Source organism: Oryctolagus cuniculus, chromosome 11, assembly GCF_051225735.1.
Source record: "Oryctolagus cuniculus isolate XC-2025 breed Fujian yellow rabbit chromosome 11, ASM5122573v1, whole genome shotgun sequence".
Taxonomy (NCBI): Eukaryota; Metazoa; Chordata; class Mammalia; order Lagomorpha; family Leporidae; genus Oryctolagus; species Oryctolagus cuniculus.
Window position 1 is genome coordinate 116148192 of NC_142877.1, and position 23216 is coordinate 116171407.

The 23216-nt window shown below is 48.4% G+C and overlaps 2 protein-coding genes and 2 long non-coding RNA genes across 5 annotated transcripts in view; 2 read left to right on the top strand and 2 right to left on the bottom strand.

The window, feature by feature from the left end:
• The window catches only part of ENTHD1 (ENTH domain containing 1), a 141223-nt gene extending 133020 nt beyond the window's left edge, over nt 1–8203 (bottom strand). The window contains exons 1-3 of one of the 2 annotated variants that reach the window (XM_051834068.3): nt 8067–8203; nt 3789–3962; nt 1404–1906 (exon numbers count right to left, since the gene is read on the bottom strand). In XM_051834068.3, coding sequence (XP_051690028.3) covers nt 1404–1752 — 349 coding nt within the window. In that variant the 5' untranslated portion in view covers nt 1753–1906; nt 3789–3962; nt 8067–8203. The remainder of the gene's footprint in view (nt 1–1403; nt 1907–3788; nt 3963–8066) is intronic. The other variant, XM_002721414.6, reaches the window with a different exon arrangement.
• LOC149123636 (uncharacterized) lies at nt 7039–10989 on the top strand. Its single transcript, XR_016217022.1, has 3 exons — nt 7039–7800; nt 8143–8316; nt 10337–10989. It is a non-coding gene; the product is annotated as an uncharacterized LOC149123636 (long non-coding RNA).
• Nucleotides 10990–13827: 2838 nt separating this feature from the next.
• On the bottom strand, nt 13828–16201 carry LOC149123637 (uncharacterized). The gene is made up of 2 exons (XR_016217023.1): nt 15547–16201; nt 13828–15436 (listed from the first exon to the last, which is right to left on the bottom strand). It is a non-coding gene; the product is annotated as an uncharacterized LOC149123637 (long non-coding RNA).
• A 241-nt stretch (nt 16202–16442) lies between these two features.
• Nucleotides 16443–23216, top strand: part of GRAP2 (GRB2 related adaptor protein 2) — a 74882-nt gene continuing 68108 nt past the window's right edge. Inside the window, exon 1 of the mRNA XM_051834071.3 lies at nt 16443–16646. The gene's annotated coding sequence lies outside the window, so the exon portion shown is untranslated. The remainder of the gene's footprint in view (nt 16647–23216) is intronic.

Sequence of the window (23216 nt, forward strand, 5' to 3'; positions counted from 1 at the left end):
ATGCTGGCATCCCATATGGGTGCTAGTTCTAGTCCCAGCCGCTCCACATCTGATCCAGCACCCTGGTAATGCACCAGGAAAGCAGTGGAAGATGCCCCAAGTGCTTGGGCCCCTGCACCCACCCACGTGGGAGACCTGGATGAAACTCCTGGCTCCTGGCTTTGGCCTGACGCAGCCCAGGCTGTTTCAGACATCTGGGAGTGAACCATCAGATAAGAGATCTCTCTCCCTCTCTCTCTCTGTAACTCTTCCAAATAAATAAATAAATCTTTAATAAAATTTAATAAAAGAAAAAAAGCTTCAAACTTTATGAGTCCAACTTCTGACAACTAGAAAAGGTGGTTACATACAGCAAAAAGGCCAGCAGTTGCCAGGGTTCAGAAGGGGGAGAAAAAAGGAAGAACTGTGCACACAGGGCATTTTTAGGGCAGTGAAACTATTCTATATGATACTGCCATTCACATGACATGGGTTTTTCAAAACCACAGAACTGGCTCAAGTGACGGGGCTCCAGCCACCCACACAGAAGACCTAGATGGAGCTCCTGGCTACAGGCTTTTGAGGAATCAATCAGCAGATGTGAACTCTAACAAATTCAAAACATTTGTTTAAAAAAATCATCAACCCATACAATTCAAAGAGTGAATCCAAATGTAAAACGTAAACTTTAGCTAATAATGCTATCAGTATTGCTTCATCAATTGCAACTAATGCAAGATGTCAGTAACAGGCAAAATTATGTGTAAGTAAGGAGAAGTATGTGGGAACTGTACTTCTGCATAATTTTTCTGTAGACCTCAAACTACCCTTAAAAAACTACTTAAAATGCACACTTAACAAAGAGATTGCACTGAATTTCATCCTCTTCCCATGAGTCACACAGCTATCCACTTTCAACACAAACGGTAAGTCTACCTTCTACGGAGAGGAAGTACCGGCGTTCTGAGCACTGTGGACGCCCAGGTACCACGGAATCACCTCGTCTTCCACACCCCTTTCCCTGCTTTACTTCCTCTTCCGCCCACGACAGAAGGACTGCACAACCTAAACTGTATTCACACGCCTGCTTCCATCTAGGCGTCTGGGAAACACGCCCTTATCTCCCGGCTATCCTCCGTCTAACTGCAGTTACGGGGCGTGGTGGCGTCACTATCCAAACTGCCATGCCTCCTGTTTTCACTCACTCCATTCATTTTCCATGAGGCACCATTTTATCAGGAACCTGTGTTCACTTGACATGTCCTTTTGAAAAAGAAAAATCCCACCCTCTACGGCCCACAGAGTCGACGAGAAACCACTAACTGTCCCAGAGGAAAGGCCTCCGGGACACGTGAGAACACCCTCTCCCCACCCTTGTTTTTAAACCGTCCCCCCAAACTCATCTTTTCTGGTATAAACTCCACCTTGATCTTTCCCAGCTTCATCGACGTGCTGGAAATCTTTCAGCGTATGAAGGTTACAGAAGCCCTCTCTGCAATGCTGAATAACTCTCTCTGATCCATTCTTGATGAGATAATCCATCAGCATAAGTGATTTGTACACGTGGCGCCAGTTCTTCCCATGGTCACCGAGTCTCTGCCATAGCATATTCATAATCTCTGAGAGAGAAACTGTGTTGAAAGTCAAGTCGCTGATATCCAACATCAGAGAGCTAGAGGGACCCCAGGGGTCGTTAGAGGTCGCTTCCCTGACCTTGATTTCCGCATCTGAGTAATTTTTCACAAAGTTCTTCACTTGCCTTCGGAATGCCATAGGTAAGACAAGTCTGGAGCTGTGACAGGTGACGGGGGCAATGGGACAGGAGCTGTGCAGTTTGTTTATAATACTCCTGAGAGGTAAACGGTCCCCAGTTCTGCTGCTCCCAGATCCAAATGAGTAGTCTCCATGCTGATAGAATATCAATTTCCTACAAAGCAAATACGAAAAAATGTGTAAAAGTACGAAAAAATGTGTAAGTTGATGAGTGGATATAAGCTAAACTAGTTTAAAAAATATATCTACAGAAGAAGTCGGCATTGTGGCACAGTGGGTTAGGCCACTGCCGATGATGCCAGCACCCCTTATCACAGCACCAGTTTGAGTCCTGGCTGCTCCACTTCTGATACAGCTTTTTATTTTTTAAGATTTTATTTATTTATTTGAGAGGTAGAGTTATAGACAGAGGGACAGACAGAGAGAAAGGTCTTCCATTTGCTGGTTCATTCCCCAAATGGCTGCAACAGCCAGAGCTGCGCTGATCCGAAGCCAGGAGCCAGGAGCTTCCTTCAGGTCTCCCATGTGGGTGCAGGGGCCCAGGCACTTGGGCCATCCTCCACTGCTTTCCCAGGCCATAGCAGAGAGCTGGATTGGAAGAGGAGCAGCCGGGGCTAGAACTGGTGCCCATGTTGGATGCCAGCGCCACAGGTGCAGGAGTAACCTACTGCGCGACAGAGCCAGCCCCGATACGGCCAACTTCTAATGTGCCTGGGAAGGCAGAAGATAGCCCACGTATCTGAGTCCCTGCCGCCCAGGATGGAGACCTAGATGGAGTTCCCAGCTCCTGGCTCCAGCCTGACTCAGTCCTGACTACTGCCACTGCTTGGGGAGGGACCAGTGGATGGAGATATTTCCCTCTGTGTCTCTCCCTCTCTGTAACTGCCTTTCAGATAAATATTTTCTTTAAAAAGTTCCTGCAGAAAATCAATCTCTTTGAGCAGAAACATAATTATGAAGCATTACATGGACAATGGACACATTAGTATTAAAATAATAGCACTTGGGGCCAGCACTGTGGTGTAGTGGGTAAAGCCACGGCCTGCAGTGCCGGAATCCCATATGGGCACTGGTTCGAGTCCCAGCTGCTCCACTTTTGATCCAGCTCTCTGCTATGGCCTGGGAAAGCAGCAGAAGATGGCCCAAGTCCTTGGGACCCTTCACCCATGTGGGAGAACGGGAAGAAGCTCCTGGCTCCTGGCTTTGGATCGGCGCAGCTCCAGCCGTTGTGGCCAACTGGGGAGTGAACCAGTGGGTAGAAGCTTGCTCGCTTGCGCTCTCTCTCTCTGCCTCCTCTTCTCTCTCTGTGTAACTGGCTTTCAAGTAAATAAATAAATCTTAAAAAAATTAGCACTTGCATTTGGATATCTCTTGCTTACCATATATTTTCATGAATAAAAATATTATGTCCTGGCCGGCGCCGTGGCTCACTAGGCTAATCCTCCGCCTAGCGGCGCCGGCACACCGGGTTCTAGTCCCGGTTGGGGCACCGGATTCTGTCCCGGTTGCCCCTCTTCCAGGCCAGCCCTCTGCTGTGGCCAGGGAGTGCAGTGGAGGATGGCCCAGGTGCTTGGGCCCTGCACCCCATGGGAGACCAGGAAAAGCACCTGGCTCCTGGCTCCTGCCATCGGATCAGCGCGGTGCGCCGGCCGCAGCGCACCGGCCGCGGCGGCCATTGGAGGGTGAACCAACGGCAAAGGAAGACCTTTCTCTCTGTCTCTCTCACTGTCCACTCTGCCTGTCAAAAAAAAAAAAAAAAAAAATTTATGTCCTAAAATCAATTTAAATGGTTTGAAAACCATTAGAGTAACCTAGTGACCCTATGATTCTATTCTTTTTAGAACTACAAGTCATCAGAATCAGAACTACATATGGTCTGTTTTCCTGTTACTCTTAAAGGGAAGACGGTCAACTATTAAGACAAATAGTTGCACCTCAGGGGACTTCACAGCGAACTCATGGTCCATAAAACCAGGATTTAGTCCAGATAATACCAGTAAGTTCAAGCGAAAGGTTAAATTACTTTCTTTACTCACTCTCAGAAAATGAAGTATGAATTTAGGATTACAGTGTCAACAGTAAGATTCAAATCTTGGGGGGCTGGTGTTGCAGTATAACAGGTTAAGCTGTCATGTGCGATGTCAGCATCCATTATGGGCACCGGTTCAAGTCTCAGCTGCTCCACTTAAATCCAGCTACTGCCAATGCTCCTGGGAAAACAGAAAATGGCCGAAATCCTTGGGCCCCTGCACCCATGTGGAGACTTGGATGAAGCTCCTGGCTCCTGGCTTTGTCCTGGCCAGGCCAAGAAGTTGTAATCATTTGGGGAATGAACCAGCGGATGAAAATGCTCTCCCTCCCTCTCTTCCTCTCTCTCTCTCTCTAATTCTGCATTTCAAATAAATACATCTTTTTTAAAAAGATTCAAATCTGGAGTGGTCAGCATGTATTTGACAGATCTCAAAACAAGTACACACAGAGAGGCCCACTTAGGTTGATATAAAAATACATGAAAGGTTTTTGGCGCAGTGGGTAAGACAACGAATGGAGTGAGCTCTGTGGTGTAGCGGCTCGGTCACCGCCTGGGACACCCACGCGCACACTGAAGTGCCTTGGATCCAGCCCGGCCTCTCTTCCCATCCAGCTTCCTGCTAATGCACACCCTGGGAGGCAGCAGGTGATGGCTTAAGTTCTTGGGTCCCTGACACCCCTGGGGGAGACCTAGACAGGGTTCCAGGCTCCTAGCTTTGGCCTGGTCCAGCCCTGGCTATTGTGGGCATCTGGAGAGTGAACCCAAAGACAAAACAGATCTTTCTCTTTTAGCCTTTCAAATAAAATTAATTTTAAAAATATTTTTTAAAAAATGTAAACTTAAAAAGGGGATGCAGTCCTAGAACTTTATAGAATGCTTGTGAATTATCAATTCACGATTTATACGATTCCCTTTCCATTACTTTGCATTAAGGTGAGTCTGTTAGTTTGCAATGTCTCTAGTGACTTGCCATTGATGGCTAATGAAGACAGTGTACCAAATTGATTTCAAGCCCTGATGAGCACCCAGGCCCAGGGAAGCCTAGATGATCTATAATCAGATCTTACTAGAGTTAACTGCACACACACAAAAGAAAAAATGTTAAAAGCCATGGCAAACGTGTGTGTTATTTTTAGCTTTGTTTCCCTTCCTTGACCTTCTCAGATACTAGCTGAGGCTTCATTAATTTGTGTGTGTACTGAAGGAAGACACAAATTTTCAGAAACATCCCAAAGGAATTATTTTTAAAAAAGTCAAAGGAAATAATTAGCTTCTTTTTTTTTTCCAAGTGCAATGCATCCTCAAATAAACAAGATAGAAAATCTATCAGTTTAATTAAGATTTCTCAGAAACTATCATCAACCCTAGGAAGAAAAAGGCAAGTGTATTTCTACAACCTTCTGATTTTCTCTCATTTGCACTTCAAATATAGACATTTTTATCTGACTCCTCCTGCAGCAGAAATCTGATTTATGTTGTTTCAATAAGCTATTAAAACTTTCAGTCACAAGAGTTTCCTGTTGTCCTTTTTTCCTCATACCAAACTCATTCAGTGCAAAGATCCACTGTGACATTGGCTCAGAGCAACAAATATTGATCTCTTTCTTTACAAATCTATGTTTTTAAAAGCCTGTTAGAATCATAACTTGTCAGAATTGGACAACAGCTGTTAAAGTCTTGTTCTTCTTTAGCTATTTCTATTTAGCTTTTTAACCTATCTATTTCTTGGAGAACATCTGAATTTTTTGGTTTTTCTATATTCTCTAATCTGCATTCTTTTTAGAAACAATTTTCTTAAATAAATTTTCTGCCCCAAAAAATATCAAAATAATAGTCTTCTAATCCAATATGGTAGCTGAAAATCGATATGCTTGACACCATACCAAAATTAAATACAGTCCCAACCATCTAACCATTAAAAGAACCACAAAGAACAAAGTCTGAATAGTGAATTAATACCACTTACTAATGATCTGTACTTTGCAACAGGAACATAGAATAGACACTATCCTATTTTGTTAATGTCTATATTTATTTTCATATGCTTTAGTTGCAGAGCAACAGAGAGGGAGAAACAGAGATCTTCCACCTGCTGGTTCACTCCCCGAATGCCCACCGCAGCCAGGCTGGGCTGGGCTTCAGTGAGGAGTCTGGAGCTTCTCTGGGGTCTCCCATGGGGTGGCAGGGACCCAAGCAGCTGAACCCATCTGCTGCCTCCGAGGATGCATTAGCGGAAAGCTGGACTGGAAGTGGAGCAGCTGGGACACAAACCGGCACTTCAGTACGGGATGCAGGTCCCAAGAGGTGCGCGCCCTGCTCTCCCACAACACCGGCCCCTCCATTCTACTACTGAGGTCTGTTCAGACGAACAAGGAATTAAATCAATTGGCATTAGTTGTGAATTACACATTGGTTCATTTGTTTTAGACACCTGCCTACAGTGAATGCTCAGCTTACTCACACCATCAACTATGAGGTTGTAATCAATCATGCGCTACATAACGCGTTTCCATCAAAGACGGACCAGGTACAAGCGTGGTGGCCCCGTAAAGCTGTATCACTTGGCAACACAGCAGTCCTCGTGGTTTGAGTACATTCCACAGGCTCCCACAACGATGGAATCACCTAACGACACGTTTCCCAGAAAGCATCCGTAGGCAACACAGGAGCACGGTGCGGGGACACTCGGGGGAACTTCCACCCGTGAACCCTGACCGGCCGCCTACCACATCACCACATCACCTGGAAGTATCGCGTCCCGGCCTTTTGGCTAAGATCAAGTGGAGAAGAAAGTAAGAGCCATGCTACTCTCTGAGAGGCCCTCACCGGCCGGGTCAACCACTTTCTTCGGCATCTGGCTAAGCTCCTTGTACGCCCTGTGTCTGTCACTGCCTTTCCTCACAAGGACATTTTTCCAAGCTGCTTGAGGGCAGAGCTCTTGGCCGCTGCAACCCTGCGCTCAGAAGACACCAGCGAAAGTAGGTCCTCAAAACCATGTGTTGAGGGAGTGACCTACTCTCGGGGACGAAGCTGCAGTTACTCTGGACTATAAGCACGCTGTCTTAACATCAGAGACCTACCATTCACGCCGCTTGGGGGAGGAATGTAAAACGTAATTCTACATCAAACAACATACTTAAGCTCTCTCTTACAATTCCACGGCATAAGAAAAGTCGTTTTCTTTTTAGCTCTGCGCTGGTCCAAAATGCTGCCCCCTCCCCCCTTATCTGAATTGTGATAGGAAATGACTTAAATCACCAGGTGACACTGATCTCGTCCAAACCCTCGGAGGCTGGGTGAGTTCTGGAATTCAAGTTCACTCGGGGGATTTCTGTGCCAGTACCATACACGATGGCCAGGGTGAGCTGCGGGCTCACTCGGAGCAAACCCCCACATTAACACGCCTGCATTTGAACGTGGCAATCCTTGGACTACAGGCTGCGATGGCCCGCGTCGAGCGAGGCGTGGAGAACGCTGGTTTTCTGCGCCCTCTGGGTTTCAGAATGGAGGATCCGGGCGCGGAGGAGCCGGCCTATGACAGGGCAACCATCACAGCGTTTAGGCGAGGGCTGTGGGGAGAGCGCAGGTCCTGCCCTGGCCCCCCAAGGAAACGCGCTGGGGCAGAGAGAATTCCCCAGCGCGGGCCGGCAGGTGCACGCCGCAAGCGGCAGAGAGCCTCGACTTCCTGGGCCCCATCTGTGCGCGCCCGAGTTCGGTCTACTAATCCCTTTCCAGAATTTACCACGGGGCGGACTCCACGCCAGGAAGCAGGGAAAGGCGCCGCGCCGACCGAGCGCCCCCGCCCCCGCCTCAGTGGGATTTAAAGGCGCGGACTTGAGGTCCGTCCGCTGTGCCACGTCCTAGCTGGGGCTCGGCCTGCCCGCCCCGCCTGCAGCGCAGGAGAGGAAGAAGCCAGCCGCTCTGGGGGACCCTGGAAACCCAGAGTGGCGGCCGAGAACCACCCTCCCGGCCACACGGCCTCCCCTCGGCATCCGCTCCCGTCATTCAACATGGAGGTGAGAACCATCACCGCGCACGGTGGGCACCGGTGGGCCCGGGGCGGGGTCCCGCAGAGGGGCAAGCGGGCGACCACCCTCAGAGGGCGCGCAATTGACTGCCGCACCGCAGGCCGGCCTGCGTGGAAGATTCTAGAAGGAGGAAGGGGCGTCATGGCGTCACACAGCAGGGACCTACCCTCGCCAGAAGCAGAGCTCAAAATGGAGGTGGTTCCAGGCCGTCCCCTCCCCACCCCCACACACGCTCCCAAACGAGCAGCTGTTACCTCAGATACGGTCCAGGAGCTGCCCGGGACCCTTTTCCCTTCGGATTCAAACCCCTCTGCCCATTCCGCCTCCTAGACTGTGGCCCAGCCGCGCACGCAGGGCCCCACTTCCGCTTCCTCACTTCCGGTCCCCGGGTGCCCACCTCTGCCAGTCCCTGGAGCAAAATGGATACAGGAGATTAATATGCCCCACCTGACGTGGCTAGGAGGAAGAAGACTTGGAGGCTAAGAAAATGCCCCGCAGACAAAGGTAACGTTTGTTTTTAGCTCCTACTGCTTTGTTCATAATAATAATAGTAGCCAACATTATTTATACTGACCTGGAAGTAGGTAAGTACAATATAAATATATTACTATATATTTATATATAATATAATATAAAGTGGTAGCAGGTATGAAAGATGTGGGTGTATTAGAAATAAATTAGGGCTGTGGCACTGCCCTACTCCTCCTTTCAAATAACAAACGTTTACAGTGTGTGTTACTAGGGTAATTGTAACTGCCTCAGGCATCTGACAGACACCCCAAAGGACAAAGAATGTCACACGTGTGCCGGGGTAGGAGTTCCTGGGATGACAGGCAGTCGTTGATGTGTTCAGCTGATCTTCAGTGCACGGGCACTGTGTGCCAGGCGGTAAGGACCCCGCGATAAAACACAGCCCTGTGCGGGATGTGTGCACACACTCCTGGAGGTGACATGCACCCTCATGGAAGATTCTAGCAAGATACATATAGCATGATAAGAGAGGAGAGAGCTTCTAATTCAGCCAAGGAGCATTTAAGGGCAAGTTTCACAGAAGAGTTCACATCTGAATTGAATCTTAAGGGATGACAGGGTGTTCACTGGAGAAACCAGGCAGAGGAGGTCGTTGGAGGCCAAGGACGTAGCGTGTATAAAGGCGTGGAAGCTGAGAGAGCCATCATCTCAGTGAAGCTCCAAGGACTGTAGTTTCTATGGCTGTCACAGAGGCAATTACTGGAACAGCAGAGGGAGGTGAAGGGGCAGAGGGACTCGGGTCATGGAGAACCGCGACCACACTGCTAGACGGTTACATCCAGCAGGCATTGAAAAGATAACCAAACCCAGGTTCTAAAGAACGTCGATGGCTGAGTGGGATACCGACTAGGATGGGGGGAGAAAGACTCAGAGGGTAAGAAAATGGGTAGTGGACAAGAATAACATTTGTTTTTAGCTCCTACTGCTTCACTTATCATTTTTCTAATAGCCAACATTATTTATACTGACATGGAGGCAGGTAGGTACAACATAAAGTGATAGGAAGTATGAAAGAAGTTGGTGTATTTGAAATAAAGAGTAATGGGAGGGATAGGCAAAGGGAAATTGGAAAATAGACTGTTCAAGGCCTTGAAAGTCATACTAAGGTGTTTGGTTTTTTTTTTAATAAACTTATCTTTTTAGCTTTTTTTAAAAGATCTATTATATTTTATTTGAAAAGCAGAGTGGCAGCCGGCGCCGCGGCTCACTAGGCTAATCCTCCGCCTAGCGGCGCCGGCACACTGGGTTCTAGTCCCGGTTGGGGCGCCGGATTCTGTCCTGGTTGCTCCTCTTCCAGTCCAGCTCTCTGCTGTGGCCTGGGAGTGCAGTGGAGGATGACCCAAGTGCTTGGGCCCTGCACCCGCAAGGGAGACCAGGAGGAAGCACCAGGCTCCTGGCTTCAGATCGACACCAGCCGTAGCGGCCATTTGGGGGTGAACCAACGGAAGGAAGACCTTTCTCTCTGTCTCTCTCTCTCTCACTGTCTAACTCTGCCTGTCCAAAAAAAAAAAAAAAAAGAAAAGAAAAGAAAGAAAAGCAGAGTGATACACAGAGAGGGTGAAAGAGAGAGAGAGAGAGAGAGATATCTTCCATCTGCTGGTTCATTCCCCAAATGGCCACAATGACCAGCAGTGAGCCAGACCAAAGCCAGGTGCCTGGAACTCCATCTGGGTCTTCCACATGGGTGGCAGGGGCCCAGGCAATTGGGTCATTCTCTGCTGCTTTACCAGGTGCATTAGCAGGAAGCTGGACGGGAAGTAGAACAGCCGGAACTGGAACTGGTGCCCATATGGGATGCCAACTTCCTAGGCAGCAGCTCAACCCACTATGCCACAATACTATCCCCAGTATTTAGATTTTATTCAATAGAGTAGTTGGGGACAAACAAGCATTTTATACAGTGAGTTAACAGTTTATGAAAGAGTTTTATTTGTATATCTTATGTAAATGTCAAAGGAAGACTGAAAAGTAGCATTTTTGTTCCATTTTGTAGAAGAGGAAGCTGAGTTTGGAGAAGATGACGTTCTTTCTACATGTTTGAGTACCTGCTGTGTGACCAGCTCCATTGCTGAGTCATGAGAATAGAAGGAAGACATAGTCTAATAGAAGAAACAGGAATAAACCAGCAATTATAATAATTTTCCATGATAACGGCAGGCATCAAATGTTTGGGGACAAAAGGAGGATTTGTCTAAATCTACATAGTTAGACAAGACTCCCTGGAGAAGAACTTGAGCTGAGTTGGTAGGAATAAATGGGTTACAAGAATTGCCCAGATACACATAACTTGGAAACAATTCAGCTGGAACTTGAACCCCAATCTCCTGTGTCCAAGTCTGAAAATTCATGTTTTAGGGGCCGGCACTGTGGCGCAGCAGGTAAAGCCACCACCTGCAGTGCCAGCATCGCATTTGGGCACTGGTTCGAGTCCCAGCTGTTCCTCTTGCAGTCCAGCTCTCTGCTATGGCCTGGGAAAGCAGTAGAAAATGGCCCAAGTCCTTGGGCCCCTGCACCCACGTGGGAGACCCGGAAGAAGCTCCTGGTTCCTAACTTCGGATTGGCACAGCTCTGGCCGTTGCAGCCAATTAGGAAGTGAACCAGCAGATGAAAGACCTCTCTCTCTGCCTCTCTTTCTGTGTGTAACTCTTTCAAATAAATAAGTAAATATTTAAAAACATGTTTTAAGTTGCAGGCCATTCTGAGTAGAGTGGCGAGAGCGCAGGCCATGCCACTCTGGCCCCTGCAAGACACAAATCGTTCCTTTGCCCAGCAGATCCGTGCTGTGTGCCCATGACCGTTAGGCACCTTGGAGCCATCTCCATGACCAAATTGACTGTTGCATTATTCCATTGCTTATGCTCAAGTAAGAAGGTCCATAGTAGCCTAATGCTGTGTTACAACACCTGTCATTCACCTCCCTCCGTCTCCTCATGTGGGCGTTGCAGCTTCTCACATCATCATCACAAAAAGGGTAATCCGGACACCAGGACTCTTAGAGCGTGAGCATATTCTCAGTAACTTTCATTGAGGTATATTGTTATAATTGCTTTATTGTTGTGGATTTCTTACTGTACCTGATTTATAAGTTAAACTTCATCGTAGACATGTGTGAGAAGACTTGAGTATATTTAGGGTTGGGTACTTTCTGTGGGTTCAGGCAGCTATTGAGGGTCTGGGGATGCATACTGTGTGCGTAAGGGGGATGACCCTAATGAGCATGGTGCCATCTTCCATTCTTCTCACTCTCTTACACATATACATCTGCCTGTAATGCTAACGTGCAGAAGTTACTGGCCTTGTCTGCACTTAGAATGGAAGGGAGAGAGGAGGAGCGTCTACAGCGACTCTCAAGTCTCTGTTTTGGGTGGCCGTGTAAATGGTGGTTGTTCATTAAGATGACAGACTCGGTCTGAGAGTAGGTTTGGCAGGAGGGTGATGACTTCTGTTTGGGACATTTTGCATGTGAGGGGCCTGGACAACGAGATGAGGACATGAGGACCTACCCAGAGACAGCTGGACAAGGGCAGGGTCTGGGGCTAGGTACACAGACTTGAGAACCAGAGTTGAGAGTTGCCATTACATAGACAATTGGTTGAAGGAGCAGGTGGAAACTGGAGACAGAACAGATCAGACTGCAGTCTCACTGAGGGTAGAGATGTCAGTATCAGGGAGGAGCTGGTTAGACTGGATAGAAGTGTCAAGTGTGGAGGGCAGGCATTATGACACAGCAAGTTAAGCCGTCACGTGGGGTGCCCACTTCTGTATTGGAGAATCTGGGATTAATTCTCCCTCTGCCTCCAACCCAACTTCCTGCTAATGTTCACTTCAGGCAGCACATGATGACTCAAGTGCTTGGTTCCCTGCCACCTATGTGGGAGGCCTGGATGGAGCTCCTGGCTCCTGGCTTCAGCCTGGCCCAGCCCCAGCTATTGCAAGTGTTTGGGGAGTAAATGAGCAGATGAGTAATATCTCTCTCTCTCTCTCTGCCTTTCACACACGAAAAAAAGTGTCTAGTGTTACCAAGCCTGTATAATCAACTCTGTTAAAGTGACAAGAGGAAGAGGGGCCTTCTTACCTGCCTTCCTCCATTTGGGGGCACAATTTAGTTGAAATGCTGTAGCACCCACCAAATACAGTCATTGTTCTGTGATAACAACTTACTTGGTTTTTCTCTTCTACTTTCCTGAACTCAAGATTTTGTAAAAATAACAATGTTTGCTTCACCTGATTTCCAAAAATCCTCTTCTCCTCACCTTCTCTCCTCATTTCTTCTCAATTCTCTGGCATCTCAAGTCTAGAAGGATCTGCTCTCCAAACTCATATCTTCTCCCTATTTGTTCCCTAAATGGTGTTACCCAGTCTCATACCTCTGAACTCACTTCTGAACCAACAACTCTCCAAGTTTTATCTTTAGCCCCAATTTCTCCTGACCTGCAAACTCGAATGTCTAAGTGTCACCAGTTCCCCACGGGTGTCTCTCGTAGACATCTCAAAGTCAACACACCCAGAACGGAGCGCCTCATCTTCCCTTCTCACTCTCCTCCCAGTGGTCTCAGTCAGTGACGCACTTTGCTTCTGTTTCTCGGGCTGTAATCCTTAGCACTGCGTTTGACTCCTCTCTCTGTCTCTTACTCCTCATATGACATCTGTCAGCCTCCCTTTGACCACCGTCCTCAGGGTGACAGGAGTCTGGATACTGCACGGAGTACAAGAGTATTGTCTCTGCTGCTTCACCCTCTGCGCAGCCTGCACATTGCGGGTCTGCCCGCTCCCAGCACCTCCCCACCGTGCTCGAGGCCACTGCTGTCTCTTGCCTGAACTTTTGCAGCGGCCTCCTAACTGTTCTCCTGGCTTCCGTCCTCTCTCACTTACAGTCCAATTGCAGCACCACAGTCAAGTGAGCCTTTTAAAATGGAAACACCAAGTCAGGTCCCAGTTCAGAATCTTCCACTGGCTCCCAGCCCACTTAACATCCAAAGGCTTTGCTGTGACCAGCGAGGCCCTGGTGTCCTGCCCCCATCCCGACTTCTCCGCTCGCTGTCTGTGTGGGCATGCACCCATCTTGAGGCTTTGCATCCGCCAGTCCCTGTGGCTGCTAAAGTCACTTCTGCAGCTGTCAGCCTGGCTCCCATGGCCTTGAACCTCTCAGTGTAAGATCACAGCGCCCACCTCAGCCACGCTCCCTGTGGCTCTTGCCCCACTGTGCTTGCCTCCAGGACACACTTACTCTTGCCTCCCTTTGCTGGAATGTAGGAGCCCAGAGGGCAGAGCTCAGACTTGGTGCACTGGTTCGTGCCCCGCACCCAGAGCAGGCCTAGCACAGAGCAGCTGTGCCAACGTCATTTACTGGAGGGATGAAGACAATATCTGAATTCACTCTGTAGAAGCGGAAGCACATGTTGTACCTAGTACGATGCACAGGGAGTCATGCTGCTTACAGTGCCCTCCGAGAGGAATGGCTGAAAATGTTTAGACAGATATTGGTTTTTTTTTTTAAGATTTATTTCTTTATTTGAAATTACACAATTACACAGAGAAAGAGTTACACAGAAAAAGAAGGAGAGGCAGAGAGAGAGAAAAAGAGAGAGAGAGATCTTCCATCTACTGGTTCACTCCCCAGCTGGCTGCAACAGCTGGAGCTGCACCGATCTGAAGCCAGGAGCCAGGAGCTTCTTCCAGGTCTCCCACACGGGTGCAGGGGCCCAAGCATTTGGGCCATCTTCTACTGCTTTCCCAGGCCATAGCAGAAAGCTAGATCGGAAGTAGAGCAGCCAGGACTCGAAGTGGCACCCATATGGGATGGCAGCACTGCAGGTGGCGGCTTTACCTACCATGCCACAGCACCAGCCCCAACAGGTATAGTTTCAAAAGAAAATGTCTCCACGATGGCTAAGTTCAGATTCCACATATTCCTGAATCCTCCCAATTTTACCTTCTGTTTTTCTCAAGTCCCTTTTGAGTCTCAGTAACCAGAACATTTGCCCCTTTGACCCTGACCCCAGTCCCCGTGCGTGTCTCACAGTGGCAGAGACTGAAACTGGGGCTCTGTTCTCACGCTGGCGAAGGCCATGTGCTGACCGCACTACTCGGCTCTTTGTTCTCAGGCCCTGTGTTTGCACTCACTCGGGCAGAGCTGCAGTGAAGTAGACCTCTAACGTGGTTTTGCTTCCCTCCCAGGAGGCTCTGTGACACGCCTGCCAGTCAGTGCGAACTGCCCAAACACCTGCTCCGCCCCACGCTGGAGAGGGGAGGAACAGCATTCTCTTCTCCCTGTGGAAAAGCGTCTTCCTCCTTAGAGTACAAACTGGAAGCTTCATGACCCTTTCTGCACAGCACCGTTCAGCGATCCTCGCCTTCGCCCTCTCACCAGGGCAGATCAGGGCCTCGCTGGTTGCCTGGGTCAAACCCCTGGCTCAGGACCGACTGCGGCCAGCAGATTCCGATGTTCAGAAACTTGGCCATGGAGCTGCTGCAGGGAACGGGGGAGCCGAGAAGATCCTCAGGGAACAAAGGCCGGCGAACTGTGTTGCCAGGGTTGAGACGTCTTTACTTTAAAATCAATAATATCCTGTTATCTTTAAAATTCTATTAATTTAACCTGTGGAAATAGTGTAGCGTCTGTTCAGATAAAACTTAAATTTGAAACAAAGTGGCAAACTTGCCTTAACTTTTAATATGCCCGTTGTTAAAGAATTAGGAGTTGCAAATTAATTCCTTTAGCTCATTTGACAAATATTCACTGAGCACCTATGATGACCAAGGACTTCTTCTTGATCTATATCAGGTTCTTCTATTTCAATAAAAATGCTGAGCCATTACAACCAAGGTAAAGGTCAAACAAGCAAACAAAAAGGAAACCTTGAGCAAAGTTTGGACACACAGGGGCAAATAGCAATAACGGGACAGGACTTGATTACGGAAGGCTCAGATTGCAGAGCCCCAGTCAGCCTTTGTGGCGCCCTCCTTCTCTGCGCTCCAGAGGTGAGCATCCTGGGAGCCAGCATCCCCCTTCTTCTTGAGTCCAGTCCCCAAACTCTAATGGTACCGTGGTCCCCAGGTTTGAGCGAAAGATGCAAGGTTGGCAATCGGTTTTCTAGCAAGAGCAAAGAGAAAGGAAGAGGCCTTCACAAATTGCAGTCGGAGTGGGGGAAGGGCAAGCTATAAATGCGAACATAAGAACTAAGGAAGTTAAAGATGACAAACCTCTAAGTCAGTGAAAAATCTTAAAATCCCAGAAAGCTGTGAATGTGGCGTGCCAAGACGTCGCGGAGTCCCAGAAGCCGACCCGGCTGAGGCCGATTTGCAGCAAGCCCGGGGTTAGGACGCACCCCGGTTCGGGGCTTTTCTTCTTCCTTAAAAAGTGTTATCACAGACAAAGAGTACTAGGAAAGGCCGAGAGAAGTCAGCAAGCATTTTCTGGGGCCTGCGTAGTCCACGGCGGTTAAGCCAGCTCTTGCAACACCATCATCCCGTATCGGAGCACCAGCTGCTCTCCAGCTCGCGGCCTAACACGCCGGGAGAGCAGTGGAGGGGGCCCGAGCACTTGGCCCTGCCTCCTCTGCGGGAGACCCGGATGGAGTTCTAGGCTCCTGGCTTTGGCCACTTGGGAAATGAAGCAACGATTGGAAGATCAATCTCTCTCCTCTCTCCACTTTTCTCTCTCTCTCTCTCTCTGTGTGTGTGTCTCTCTCTCCCTTTCAAATACCATTTTTTTTTTTTTTTTTAAGAAAGCCTTCTCTTCAGGATTCTCACACTGTGAATGATCAGAGGTCGTTGTTGCTAGGGTCCCCCCGGGAAGCCGCCTCGTTCCTCTGGATGCCTGGAAAAGGGAGCTTTCCCTTAGGGTCAGAGCACCTGCCGGCGGGCCCTGCCCAGGATGGAGGTGTTCTTGTGTGAACAGCAGTGTGCGGGGGGGTGTTGTTAAAACTGAAACCAGGCATCAAGGGGCAAAGGCAGCTCAGTGAGCCTCCTGCATCTTACTTCAACAACTCTGGCAGCAAGAACACGAAACCACATCATCTGAGGCTCACGCCCAGCTCTCTGAAGCCCTGTGTCTGCTAGTTCCTGTGTGGTTTGCCTACAGACAGCAGGGCTGACGGGGGTGGCGGGGAGAGAGGAGGAGGCACTGCCGATGGATCTGTAACCTGGCACCTCCTTCAGTGTGGGACTTGGAGGACGGCGCAAGGTGGATCTGTGTTCTCAGTTGCAGTCATTTTGATGTCTGAGTTCATCATCCTTGCGAGAGAGGATTCTAACTCGGTGTCCGAGCAAAGACGTAAACTCAACTTCTTCTCTTCCGAAAGGTAAGTCATTATCAACACAGGGACATGCTCTCCAGAAGCCTGGAGCGGTCTGATGATTCGCAGGAAATTCACTATGAGTCAAATCTAATTAAGATGAATCCCAGGGGTTCTTTAAGTGTTGCGTTTAGTATTTTCGTCCATCAGCTAAGGTGTCTAAGTCTTTTGTCATGACAAAGTGTGTGGTGATGGGATTTGACTTCTGTTGGGTGGATTGGGAGAAGACTTGTTCCTTACTGAGCCCGTAACAGCAAACTCCACGAACTGGCTACAGAGCCATCTCAGGGAAAGTCTTCAGACCTTGGTGTCTCGAGGGTTAAAATGCCACGGCACCAAAGTCAGCACCGAATCTAGATGTGGGGGATTGGAAGGGTTTGGGGGACTGAGCAGCAGTGAACACCAGCACTCTGAGGTCCAGGATTTGCCGTTCCAGTTCCTCCTGCCGTTGGTACTGGTGTGACCTTTACAAAGACTGCCGATACGGGCTCCTTTACAGCAGGAGAACTTTATGTTGAAATTCGGTTTGAGAAGGGTTTGTCTATCTTTGTCTCTCTATGAATAGTTTGGTTATATCTCAAAGCCTGTGTCTCATGTAGACGTCCAGTCCCAACATAGCTCCTTTCTGCTCTTTGTCCCAACTGCTCCTGAACAGGAGGGTTGAACACACCCACCAAAGATTTCACTAACTTAAAAATTTATCAAACTGACATGACCGGAATTAGGCCTTGTTAATGATATAAGGGATCTTGCAAAAAGTTTGTGGGAAATGCATGTATTGAAAAGTAAGCATGGATTTCAAAAAATTTTGTACCAAAAACCTTTTAATTCCATTTTTCCACAGATCCTTTGAAGTGCCCTCATGTATGTAACTTCATTTGCCCATTACAGAGAATATATATACCTTGATAAATTACGGAGACAAATGCTTAGTATCTAAAAATCCACCGTGGGCGGGGCAGGGATGGAATTTCATGTGCTCATAGTATGATGGGAGACTTCAGGCTGAAGGAATGTGGTTCTGTGCAACCACATTTATCAGCAACTTAGTTCTTCAATGGTCTCTTTTTCTTCCTCTATTGTTTTTGGCTTGAGAAAAGCCATCTTTTATGTCACTTTCTTTTTTTTTAATTTGTTTAAAGATTGATTTTATTTATTTGAAAATATTTATTTTATTTATTATTTGAAAGAGTTACAGAGAGAGAGAGAGATCTTCCATCCACTGGTTCACTCCCCAAATGGCCGCAACGGCCAGAGCTGAGCTGATCTGAAGCCAGGAGCTTCTTCTGGGTCTCCCACGCGGGTGCAGGGGCCCAAGCACTCGGGCCATCTTCTGCTGCCTTCCCAGGCACATTAGGCAGGGAGCTGGATCGGAAGTGGAACAGCCGGAACTTGAACTGGCGCCCATATGGAATGCTGGTGCTGTAGGCCACTGCTTTAACCCACTGCGCCACAGCACTGACCCCTACTTTCTTTTAACAACCCAGTATTGTGTATAAAACTTTGTGTCGATAAAATAATTTTACTACTAAATAAAGAGCAGTAAGCTAATTAGAGAACCACCTCAGGACATTTAAGTCTCGAGTTTTAAAAATTTCTGATTTGTGCCCTTTTTGAGAACATTTTTAAGCATTTTTGCAGTCCCATACCATTGGTAAGACTTACTTTGTAGATCAACTGTGAGTGTCTCCCACGTCATGAACTGTCATAAACTGTAATCTTATTCTCCCTACATTGTGATGGGTTTTATATTTCCTTAAATGAATTTACGGAGGCAGAGGGGAGGTGGTGACTGATCTGTTCAATATGAAGAAATAGCTCTGCTGCTAACGGAATATCCTTGCAATACCTTCCATACGGCAGACCTGATGAAAACCCCCTTTTGAAACAGGTCAGTTGTTCTGTCTCCCTCACAGGGCTGTCGGCAGAACCAGCGAGTTAACACAGCTGGGAAGTGCCGTAGGGAAAGGTCCCGGGAAATGCAAGCCGGTCTCGGGATTAATTATTTCTTCAAATCCTTAGCGTTTTATTCCTACCTCTTAGACGCAGTGCACCTCACTGGCTGGCTGAAGTCTTTTCTTTTAGAACCTTTGCCTTCTGGGAAGTGCTGAAAGCAGCCCCAGTTCCCATGAATGCACTGACTTCCCCGAGAACAGCTCCCGCCGGTGCGGCCGCCTGGAGGTGCAGGCTCCAAGTGGAGCAGAACGGGCCTGTTGCCTGCCTGAGGAGTCTGCCGCTGTTCAGAACCGCGTTGTCAAGCGAGATTCCGTCAGGGTTTCTTACACAAGTAACTGCGGCTGCTGGACTGAGCTTAGGGACAGACTCTTACTTTGCGCCCCCATAAAACAAACTGTAAACTTGTTTTGGATTCTTTATGAGCAAAGTTGTCTAAATCAACGCATAGAATTAGTTTGGCCCGCATTTTATGCACCTGACGTGTTTACCCAGCCTCATGTGTCTCTGCCTTTATTTTCCTATTTAACAATTCTCAGGAATGCAAAACCTCGTTTAACAGTAAATATTTTATATTTATTGAGCAATTACTATGTGCCATGCCCTGCTCTTGACACTGTTTCCTTGTCAATGTTAATATTAGATCTCAACAAACTTGAGCCAATAGGCATTCAGCAAATTTTCTAAAAGAGTTTGCTTTTTAGATACAAGGGTACTTTAGAAAGCTTTTGGAAAAAATGGGATTAATATATCTAAGTTTACCATGGTACAAAAAAAGGTTTGAAATCCACATTTTTTTCTAATCATTTGCCTTTCTATGAACCTTTTTGAACACTTTTTTTAAAAATATTTACTTATTTATTTGAAAGTCAGAGCTCAGAGAGAGGGAAGGAAAGAGAAAAGGAGAGTTTCCACGCACTGTTCACTCCCCAGGTGTCTGCGGTGGCCAGAGCCGAGTCAGGCTGAAGCCAGGAGCTTCATCCACGTCTCCCACTCGGGTGCCAGGGGCCCAAGCACCCGGGCCGTCTTCCACTGCCTTTCCCAGGCCATAGCAGAGAGCTGGATCAGAAGTGGAGCAGCTGGGACTTGAACCTACGCCCAGATGGGATACACACATTACAGGAAGAAGCCTTACCTGCTATGCTACATCCAGCTACTGGGGAATACGTTCTTTTTCAGGTGCAAAGTGAACATTAACCAGGGAGAAGTGCATACTGCCAGGAAGTAACCTTACTTTCAAAAGATTGATATCTTAAAGTGTGTGTTGTCTAACCACATGAAATTAATTGAGAAATCAGTAACAGGGCCTGCATTGTGGTGTAGCAAGTGAGGCCGCTGCCTGCGACACCCTCATCCCTTATGGGTGCCAGTTTATGTCCTGGCTGCTCCACTTCTGATCCAGCTGCTTGCTAATGTGTGCGGGAAAGCAGTGGGGGAGGGCCCACGTGCTTGCGTGGGCCCCTGTACCCACGTAGGAGATCTGGAAGAAGCTCCTGGCTTCAGCCTGGCCCAGCCCTGGCTGTTGTGGCCATTTGCAGAGTGAACCAGCAGATAGAAGACTCTTCTCTCTGTCTCTCCTCCTCTCTCTCTCTCTCTCTCCCTCCCTCTCTCTCTCTCTCTCTCTCTCTCTATAACTCTGACTCTGAAATAAATAAATGAATCTTTCACTAGTAATAATAGTACCGAACTTTGCATGTGGGCTTTATGTCTGTCCAGCGCGGGCTCTTTTAAAGCTTGGCCAGTCATCCGGGAGAACGCCCTTCTGGCTTTGTCGTTGCCCCCTGGTTGGCCTGCTCCTGTGCCCTCACGTGCAGGCTGGGAGGAGGGGCGTGCTTGGATTCCGGGGAGCCCTCTGTACCGGGTGCCGCGGGAGCTGCGCGCTGCTGCTCTCTGGAGGCGCGGCTGTTCCGCCACTCAGCATGCCAGCTCTGACCATGACTCAGCCACCAGCTTGTCTGGATCTCTCCTTGTGCAGGTGCTGTTTGCGTCTCCCCCTGCAATTAGCGAGTGATCTGCAGGGCCACTCTGGCCTGTGGTAACATCCTGTTTCCCAACATACCTGCACACAGTGAGTTTCGGTGATAACCCTAAATCGGTTGTTCCATCGGGGGTCACATCGGGGGTACATTTCTAATGCACTTTGAAGAAAGAGGAGACAGAGCAGCAGCTGTAAATATTTATTGAGAGCAAGTTTGGTTAACAGTCACAATGGGTAGCGTTTACTGAGCCCTTGCTGTGGACCGGTGCAGCCTGCACTGGAACCCAGCCCTCCAGCTCCCGAGCGAACTGGGCCGCGTTGTTCAGGCTTTCTGTCTTTCCGTTTCTGAAGCCGTAGCATGAGAGCCATGGTGATGCTGGCTCGTGGGGTGCTCTGAGGATTAAGTAGTTAATCTATGCGAAGTTCCTCCAGGAGTATCTGCTGTCATGGCCGTCTGTCACGAGCCACGCTCACGCAAGCAAGAGAGGTTGAGTACCTCGCACAAGGTCACTTAACAAGCACGTGGCAGAACCAGGGTTTGGACTCAGGCAGTCTAATTCTGGAACATTCTCTCTCAAGACTGGAACATGTAACGAGGAGTAACACACATGGAACTAAATGAGAATCAGCAACAGGACACCCGCCAGCACACACACACACACACACACACACAGGCTTGACGGTACTGAACATCTGAGAGTCTGTTCATCTGAATAAGAATCCATATGATGCATAGATAAGTAGGGTACTTGCTGCATTTGCATGGCTTATGGCTCTGTACAAGCAACCTTAAATATCCGAGTTATTTACTTGAAAGTGAAATGACTAGAAGAAATGTGAAGGAATAATAACAACAACAGCAACAAAAGGAGCAATGCAAGAGGGGAGTTATGAGGCCACAGAGACCTGGGAAGGAAGATGCTACTTCAGTATAGTCGTGGGGTCGGGTGGGGCAGGGGGACCATCCCTCCACGCCTCCCACTGCTGACATTCCTCTTGTGTGCAAGGGTTCACCTCTACAGCACAGGAGAGAGCCATGGTCAGATTTCTAACAGACCCTACTGGCAGGACGAGGGGTGGCTTGGGGGGCCTCCGTGGCTGGTTCTCTGCTGTGCTCAGTGTTCCAGCATCTGTCTTCAGAAGCAGCCTTACAAACCAGTCTCTGGGCCTGCAGGCCTCCTCGTTAGCATTACAAAAGGGTTCCAGTGCTACGCCAAGCCTCATCCACTCCTGAAATTGCCATTACAGAAAGCTCTCAAGTGTAATTTTCTAAAAAGAACCAAAAATAAATGGGGGGGATCCAGCATTAATAATGTTTTTATGTATTTCTAACACAGTCGTGCCAAATTGGTTCTACTTCTTATGTTTTTTAATGAAAAGCAGCCTAATTGATCAATTGGTCATGAATAACACTTTTTCATTTGATTTTTCCACACCCCTCAGCCTTCTAGAACCACAGGCTTAATTTGTTGGTCCACAAATGGTTTATGATTTGTGTCTTTTGTCTGGTGCTTTGCAGGAAAACATTAGCAACACACTGCTGAGAACACGGTAGGAACTCAGCAAATAATAAGTAGACAGTTCTCTTGTTAAGTCCGACTTTAAAGAAAACTCTTTCTTAATAAGTAGGAAGTCTTACCAGCGAAGTACGCAAGCAAGGGGTGAAAACCTGGTTGGCTTATCATTTGGAATGTTTCTGTTCATCGTTGAGTAGATCATAGTTCTGGCCCTTTATTACGTAAAACATGAAATCAGCTAGCTGATTTGGTTACCAGCCAGAGCTAGTAACCTAGACCTCGATCCGTTGTCAGGGAGCCAAGTACTTGAGTACCTAAGGAGTGGGAAGCTGGATTGGGGGTGGGGCTGGGGCTGAGACCAGGCACTGTGCTGTGGGGGGCAAGCACTCCAGGCAGCACAAACCTTGCACCACAGGCCCGCCCGCCCGCAGCTAGATCGGGCTGTGATCTTTGAGACGCGTGGCCCACATATTTTGCCTCTCTTTTTTCAGAAGGGCGAAAGCAGAGGTCAATGAATTTTTGTGACTTCCCCAGGATACCTTTGCTGATACCTGCCAGGACCTCGCACGGGCTGTTCAGTTGCAGACCAGGCTACACTGGGCTGAGCACAGCGTCTGGAGTCACCCGGGCCTCTGCAAATCTGAATTCCGGCTCTTGCAGAAAACTACCTCGGTGACCTTGGACGAGGCACCTGAATTTGTTGGGCCTCAGTTTCCTGCCTGGTGACAGAGAGGTTAGACCTCACGTTCTCGGAGGCCCTCTGGTTTCTGTTGGAAACCACCTGTCTCACTGAGAACAGAGGGAAGTGACTTTTTCTGCTAGAGATGGCAAGGTCCTTCCCCCTCCCCTGCAGGCCAGAAAAGTAGCAGCCAGTCCTGGGTGAATCCCTTTGCAGAGGCCAAATCCCATTGGGAACTGTAGCCGTCAGTGGTGCTTTTGTGGGCCGCTTGGCTGTCATTTTTTAAAAAAAAAGATGTATTTGTTTATTTGAAAGGCAGAGTTACTGAGAGAGAGAGAGAGAGAGAGAGAAAGGTCTTCCATCCCCTGGTTCACTCCCCAGGTGGCCACAATAGCCAGAGCTGTGCCAACCGAAGCCAGGAGCCAGGAGCTTCTTCTGGGTCTCCCATG